This window comes from Cryptomeria japonica, chromosome 3 (genome assembly GCF_030272615.1).
Source record: "Cryptomeria japonica chromosome 3, Sugi_1.0, whole genome shotgun sequence".
In the NCBI taxonomy this organism is placed as follows: Eukaryota; Viridiplantae; Streptophyta; class Pinopsida; order Cupressales; family Cupressaceae; genus Cryptomeria; species Cryptomeria japonica.
In genome coordinates this window covers 299,986,428-299,994,966 of record NC_081407.1, presented here as the reverse complement: position 1 = coordinate 299,994,966, position 8,539 = coordinate 299,986,428, and the positions used below count along the sequence as shown (strand labels likewise).

At 34.7% G+C, this 8,539-nt stretch overlaps 1 protein-coding gene across 1 annotated transcript; it reads right to left on the bottom strand.

Annotated features, from left to right (window-relative positions):
• Positions 1-622: 622 nt before the first annotated feature.
• LOC131874108 (lon protease homolog, mitochondrial-like) lies at positions 623-7,910 on the bottom strand. The gene is made up of 5 exons (XM_059217349.1): positions 7,161-7,910; positions 2,633-2,698; positions 1,296-1,487; positions 907-972; positions 623-748 (listed from the first exon to the last, which is right to left on the bottom strand). The coding sequence occupies exons 1-5, from the start codon at positions 7,527-7,529 to the stop codon at positions 623-625; spliced, it is 819 nt and encodes a 272-aa protein (XP_059073332.1). The 5' UTR covers positions 7,530-7,910.
• Positions 7,911-8,539: the final 629 nt, after the last annotated feature.

Sequence of the window (8,539 nt, the reverse complement as noted above, 5' to 3'; positions counted from 1 at the left end):
ATGATGTTGATGCGGTCAATGAAGAGTAATGTGGTGATTTATTTTTCAATGCACAACATGTAGTTCATCTACTGCCTATAGTCTATTAGTATATTTTTAACATATCTTATATATACACCATTTTGATTTATCATTTAAGATTTCACATTGAATGATCAATTATACTGTTCTGTGGTCCATTCATATTATGGTTAATATTTTATATTTCACTATTTTATAAGTTTTTTGAACAGCCATATGCAACCCAGCTATTGAAATTACCAATATATCACTGCCCAAACACAATCCAGCAGCAGGAAAAAAAACACTCAGGAGCGGGGAGTAGGATGGGGAGCATGATGGGTGGTAAAGAGTCAGCTGTGCATGTCGGAGGCAGCTTTAATGTCCAACAGTAGGCCATATTGGCAAGGAAGAAAATTTGTAGTCTTTTGCCAACCTTGATTGGCTTTTTATTCTTTTAATGAGTGAAAAAATTGAATCTATCTTCATTCAGTATCCAAAAACACAAGGATATATGTCAATACTGATATGAATATTATAAAAATATATAGGATCAATCAATACTGATCCATTTGGTTAGAAAAAAACAGCACAATTGCCATTTAAAGTAATATCCTCGGAGCTAGCACAAAATTTCTTTAGTGGAAAGTACGAAGATCTTAGAAGAAAAAAATATATAATGAAAAAAAACAAGAGAGATACAAACCTTAATGTGGTCCACTTTAACTGTAAGGGGATCCTCACTAACCTGCAGAGATAAAACAGCCATCTGAAATTTTTCCCCTATCTCAAACTTCTGTATAGTTCATCCAGTTTAACATACAACATTGTATTGGGCCGGAACACTAAGAGAAAAAATCATAAAATTCTAGGTGTCATATAGCTGCTAAGTCAAAATCATTATACCATCTCAGTGATCCGCAGACGTCGGTGGCCAATTAGAACCACTTGATCACCTTGTATACTAGTAATCTGTTGAGAACATAATGATCTGAAAGCCATTAGAAACAGTTCAAAATTACCACAAATGTTATGCATCAGAAGAACTCAGTATAAACACAAAACATACTCTTAATTCTTATAAGGCATGGGTAAATTATTCACTAGAAATGAGCTCTGTTGTTAACTGGTGCAGTAGATCTAGCTGGAAGTCACATTGTTTAAGTTCGATCAAATTTGTGAATCTTGAACATTTGATGAATACAAGCAAAATTAATAGACACTAGAAGCAAAAAGCCATTGTCAGGACTAGACTAACAAATCTACTAATTGAACATCTCTTCCAATAATGATACCTGAGCCAATGTGCCAACTTCATGCAAACGCTTGTAAAGAGCTTCCCCTTTCAATTCATATATATTTTTCTCTGTTTCACTACCAGACACAAAACGAGAGTCGCTTCCAGCCTCATCTTTGACCAAAAAAGCACCAGCATAAGGTACAGATCTCTTACGATTCTCTATCAATGCAGCTAAAAGTTTTGGATCCTGTAGATAAGTCCAAGTTCAGCAAAAACTTAACTATATCATTACAATATCATAATATCATCTATTTGAGGAAAAAATTTACTCAAAATAAACTATTAACAAGCTGTATTAATAAATGAACAGGAGATATAAAAAACGAATTTTAGATTATTTTGCCAGAAGAACTTTTGGTGATTTATGCAATTCCTTGTACAGGAAAAGAATCAGGCAGACAAGATTCAATTCCGTTGACTTTGTTTAATCTCAGTTTATGCCATTCACTATGCCTAATTGTCATCTATTTTGAAAGTTTGGAGATTTTATATATGTTGTGTTTTGCTGTGTCCCAAGTTTTTAATAAGCTGACTCTGCTTGCCAAGTAATTGCTGAGCCATATAAGGTGACTTTGTTCTTATATTTTCTTCCAATTCACAATGTGAGTTTATTCTTATGTGCATTTCCAAAACTATTGCAGTGAGCCATATAGATTCTTCACAAGATCAACTACTAGCTTACATGCTCTCCAAACATTGAACTTAATCTGCATGCTTCGACAGATGCATCTTCCTAGGTTGCAGGAAAGAGATAACATCCCCATAAGCACATAATCTTCTCCACACAACGTACTATTTAAGTTTTGAACAAACTTATGGTGAATTATAAGAAAGTATCAGCCCTAGTTTTGACAACCATATTTCATTTAGTCTCATCTCCTGTTTTTAAGTTGTTCACCACTTTATTATTCTGTGCTTTATTCATTGTTGTTCGTATTTGGCCAGAACAAAAATTAGGCATTCCCTTATGACAGTTTACATAGATATATGAGTGTCCCTTTGACTGCTTCCTATGCCAATATGGAAGTTTTGGGGTGCAAATTTCTAGGTTGACGTGTCAGCATCCTCCCTCTCTCCAGGATCGAAAACAGTGCCAAGTTCAGTGTTGTGTTGTGGACCTTCTCTATCTTGAGGATGTTTGATATATCATGTCTTTAAATTCAAAAAATATTTTATACAGTGACACCTATCCAGCTTCTATCATTTTTTGAGAACTGTACCACAATGCAAACATGATAAAATTAATGTGCAACTGCAGAAGAATGACGAATATTTTTCTCATATATCAAAAACATTTCTTGCTCAACTTTTAAGTAGGTACGTGTTAAATACCTTCACATAAATTGGCATATAGAAACCTGGAAACAAAGGCCTATGTGGCAGTGGCAAAGCAATGACCTGCACAAGTAAAAGGACTCCATCAGAAATGTGAGGTAATTCATATATGATATCATTGTTTATGTAGGAGTGAAGATGGGCATACAAGTCTTCAAATTATTGATGAAATCAAATAACCAATAAATTCTGCTTACAATCAGCCTAAGAACAAAAGGTCTTTCCCTTACAAACTGAAAGGGCATGTAATGTCCCTACTTTGAAATATAATTTAATAATAAATAATAAAAAAATTAAAATACAAAAGAATAAATATAAAAAATTATAATTAAAATATAAAAGAGTGTAATTAATATAATTAAAATTTGATTAAAGCTAATGAAAGGTCAAAAGGCATGAAATGATAAGTTGCGACTCCCTCAAATGTGAGATATAAAAGGGAGAAAAGAAACTCATTTGAGGGGGGAAGAATTTGAAAAATGAGAGTGCAAATCTGATTTAAATAAGAAGTGCAGATCTGATTATGAAAGGTTGTGTCCCTTTCAAAGAGCAGAAATAATGAAGAGTTGCACTCTTTCAAAAGGTGCTAATGGTGAAAGGGTGTGTCCCTTGCCAAAGGGCATGCATGATGAAGAGGTGTGACCTCTCCCTCACATTGAGAGATATAAAGGAAAGGAACTAAAGCATCCAATAACATCACCATGGATTGATAAGATCAGAACTCTTATTAAGTTACAGGCAGTAATATCTTTGTCCTTGGTGGTATGCATGGGGATGAGCTGAGTATGTATGTTTAATATATGAAACCTGATAATGTTCTTATGCAGAATTAATAGTAATATTAGTATGGATTGTAATATGTATGACAGTCATACTTAATTTCATATATATTCATAATGCATAAGAAATTAGTATACTTATAGTATAAATCATGTTATTACTGTCAGTATTTAAGAAGATGGGAATTAGATGTTCCAAAGAGGGGCAGTCTAAATCCAAGCAATACGTTAAGTCCCAAGATAGGGTGGGGATCAGCAACCCACAAGCCTTGAGGGCATAGACCCAAGATAGGTAAGGGCTTGGATCGGTAAACTTTGAGGGAACCTATTGTATTTGGTCTCTAAGAGCTTTGGTAACATACATAGACCCTTCTCCCTTAAAACTGAAATAGTGGCAAGGTTTGATATCTATATTAAAAACTATAAATAATGAAATTAATAATCTAGTAGGGAAAATAAATAAGAACTTGTTAATAACTAATTGAAGAATATCAATGAATTTTATTATATTGAAATAGATCAAGTAGGGGACATTACAAATTAATATCTCAAAAATGGAAGCATGAAAACAAAAGTTGTGTATTCAAATGCTTTAAAACTGAAAAAGAAAAAGAACAGCTGATGGAACGGTGGTTAAGCAATTCTCCACATTTAAAACAATTACACTAGAAAACATGAGGTCAATAATTAATACAAACATGATGTCAAAGTTTATGTAGAAATAAAGATAGATATATAAGCAAACCAAAAGAATTGACCAAATCAATAGTCAATAAATCAGAAATCCTCTCATGATCAGGCTAATGACAGAGCTCTGTTTGTTACTATCAGAATGTACAACTGTCTTTCAAAATCTCAAAATAAATATTAGAAATGCAATTATTATCTTCTAGCTGTCACTCAAAGATTTACCTGCTAGAAAAAATGATTGTGTGCTAAAAACGTAATTTTAAAAGCAATTCTTCTATCCACATACACAGAGACACAACCTACACCTTTTGAGAGGGTTTAAAGCCCAGGTTCAAAGTATCTTGGCAATAGGCATTTAGTCAAAAAATCAATGTTGTGCATGCATATGCCATTCTTCAAGTAGAAATCCAATTGTGATGAAGTTAGTTCTTACTCTCCTTCAGTTGAAATGCTTGTGAATAACTCTAAGTCATATTTACATTTTTACAGAGAAACTATTTGATCACACATGATTTAAAATTCAGAAAAATGCTAATGATTGTCCCATTGGTTTTAGCATTTGATAATCAATCCAGATAAGGCCTCATGCAAACAACTATAAATGTCTTACCATGAAAGACAATGGTAACATTAAATTGACATGGTATTCTTATATAACCAGATGATTCATAAGAGGCAAATTACTTTTGACTTGATAGTGTAGAATCATCTGTTGCATCGATCATTTAATAATGCTTTGTCATGACCAGATACAAGTAGCGAATGAAAAAGCAGATTGCAAGATTGGAATTGTCTTATGAAGTAAGACTTCAAAATTTCATGGCAAATAGAAACAATCGCTTGTTAACAGCAGTCAAATTTCTGTGGATCGAAGGCAATAAGACACATTGTTTGATCAACCCTTTCCCCATTTGGCAATAGCTGCTTCCTGTATAACAGAATGATTAGTTAGGAAACAATAAATTATTTAAGGAGCAAAACTGCATGAAGAATCGTGCGATTTGCAAGGAATGGACACTGCCCATTCCAGGAGCCACATCTTTATGGAAGGTCACAACTCTCCACTCCGATGGAGGAGTATAAGAAGACACCAAACTACAGCAGAAGCACTCATTCGCAGCAGACCGATCTGAATAGTAACATATCGGTTCCTTGTGGAATATATATGTGTGTGTATACATATACATATACATATATGCATTTAATAATATATGAACAATTATATGATTCTCTACTGCAATAATCGATCATGATAGGGTGAGGAAGGAAGTGCAAGGAGAGGGAACGTCTGTGGATCCCTCACTAGGTACACCACCTCCTGAAGATGGTTAAGGACCACATGAGGCCAAGGGGGACAGAGTTTCCACTCTTGGACCTAGGGTAGATGGTCATTTTAAGGGCACCTTGCTGTAGTCTCCCCTATGAACCCTATATTGATCAATTGTTGAGGCGAACTAGAGGGGATCCTCAATCATAAAAGGAGAGAAAGATGCATGATAGAGGGGAACAGCATACAGGCCTCACTAGGTACAGCACCTCATGAAGATGATTAAGGACCACATAAGGCCAAGAGGGACAGAGTTTCTACCCATGGGCCTAGGCTAGGGGATATTTAGGGCACCTTATCATGTCTCCCATCTCAACCCTCATTATGGTTGAACCCCCACATAACCTTTTAGATTTGTAATGTTTTATAAATATATAAATTTCTTAACCCTAGAAATGGATGTATCTCATGAATTATATCTACATTATTATCTAACTCGGTTGTAGATTTCCAAAGCAGACATATCTCCATCTTATTCTTGGGTAAGGATTATATCATTAACTATATTATGCTCTTTGTTTTGTTTTGGATTTGTGAATTTAGGGCAAAGTATAAGGTGACCCAAGAAAGGGACATTACATGCTTAATCAAATAACACTAACATATAGATCGACGAGATGATTCATAAGACAGACAACACATTAAACTTGACTTGATAGTGTACCATCATTTGTTGCATCAATCATTATATGATGCTTAATCAAATAAAACCAACATATCAGCGGTACAAGAAAAATAGTCAATTAGGCTAAACATCATTCTACTACTAGAATTAATGACCCCCAGGAACATTCATGCCAGATAACAATTGATATCAAATCCCAAGTCAGAGCATGTCCTTTCAGTTGGCTTTAAGAGTGATCAATAAGTAGCAGAAGGTTGTGAGATAAAAAAGCTCTTGACAAGAGCTTTGTACTTGACCCCTATTCTAAAATTGAGTTGAAGCTTGTGGGCATGTCTATCCCAAGGGATACAGATCACAAAATTCTGTACAAAATCTACCAACAGACTCAAGGATATTGTTCAAGGAATTCTACCAAAATTCTAATAAATTAGTCGGAAATTTAGAAAGTAAAATGACATAAACGCTTCGGCAGCCCAATAGGACTGAGAATGATTTGATAAATTTGTTAGAAGTTCAAGAAGGGATACAGAAGGTTCTCTAAGCGAATAGAGAAACAACTTCATCAAAATTTCCGCATGTTTCAAAGTAAGCAATGTAACATGTGAACATATTAGCAAAATCAAGAGCTTACTAGCGCATTAATGTATGTCCACATCATACAGACACATCCCTTTCAATACTAATATTAAAATACCTCATGCATAAAAATATAAAAAACTATGGGTGGTCTTTATTTTATTTTATTTCAATAAACAGTTGAGATAAGTTAGAGGTCTGCACGGATTGAAGCACTCTGTTGAAATTGAGCCAATAGCGCAAAAGGCGCTCCAACTTCAGGAGGCCGAGAAGCACAATTCCAAACTCCAATGTCAAATAAAAAATAAGTAGAGCAATTCAAATTTGATAGCTGAATTAATAACGTCGTTATTTAAATTCCTCGACTTCTTCAATCTATCCATAGAGTGCCTAAAGTTTTTTACTTCAATTGTTTCTAACGACTCTTTCACGAGTTTGAATAAGTGTAGCACTGCAGCCTTGATAGCTGAAATCACAGTTTTCCTATATTTAATCAGCATTTTAAAATAAGGTCCTAGAAAACCTAACCGTCAGATAATCCTCTGGACGTGGATTGGTTGAAACAATTGCCGACGAAGATGCTTTCAAGGGCGCTTCTTCAACCGCAGCACCCGCCGCCTCTCCCTTAACGTTCCCGCCGCTCCCACCTGAAGAACCTCCCTCCGACGATCCCCCGGCGTCCGAACCGTCGCCGCCTTTTCCTGAATCCGAGCAAAAACAGCGCCATCGATACGCCAAATGAACCACATCGTTATTCTGCTCCCAAAACCGCAGCAACGGTGACCTGCCGCCCCGCGGAAGAATACTGCTAGGAAGGCATGGGTTCGAAACTCCGAACGCGAGTCTTCTTATCAGACTCTGTGAAGAAGAAGTCGAAGGCGATAGCACTTTAAGCATTAGATAGGATGCCAAATGAGGGAAAAGCCTAATGTGGCTAGAAATACGAATTTGTTTCTATCAAACTTTCTGAGTTTAAAATTTGGCGGAACTCGAGCTTCCCAGGGCCAAAATGATTGAGTTTTGACCAAAACTTGCAGCTCTCAGTTTTAAAAAATTGTTCATTGTAATTTCCCGAACGCACTTGTCTCACAATTTAGCTCGCAAAATACTGTTTTGTAGGTCTCTGGTTCTTGAATGGCCCTGGTAGGCAGGCTTGCGCACTAGGTTTTTCCTGATATTGTTTGCAAAACCCTTCAAAAACCCTCGATGAATGTCATTTTATGAAACGTATATTAATCGTATGCGTACTAGATGTTGGATACGAATGGTATACGTTTATACTTTCTTGGAAGACAAGGCAGGAGACAAATGTTATACTTGAAGGAGATCTAAGTCTAGGCTTTGTTCGCCTTTTTTTTAAAATTTTTATGTCCATAGATAATTTTGTCTTAAATTTATATGAGGGCTAGCTTTTAGCTATTAAACGCCAAGAGATAAACGAGCGTTATTTGTCTTTGAAAAATTGTAATGATAGAAATTTGTTTTGTTTAATAATATTGTTTTATTTAATGAGAATAGTTACAATAATCAAATGATTAATTTTAATAAAATAAAATTTAAAGTATGAATAATTTATTTTACATAATGATGAAAAATATTTTTAAAAGTAAGCTATTTAATTTTATGAAAATAGTGTATAATTTAAATAATTAGTGTAGATATCTTAAATACATTTACACACATACAATTAAAATGTCAATAATCATCATGTAAATTAAGATCTTTAAGTAAGAATATACAAAGCCATCAACAAACGATCAAGAATCAATCTTACACAGCCACATCATCATTGTCAAAAGCTCCCACTGAAAGTGTAAATAAGCTATCCATGGCACCATAATAAAACTACTCTCTAAGATGAGAATCAAACAACGTGCTCACATAATCAAAGAACTCAACAATATATA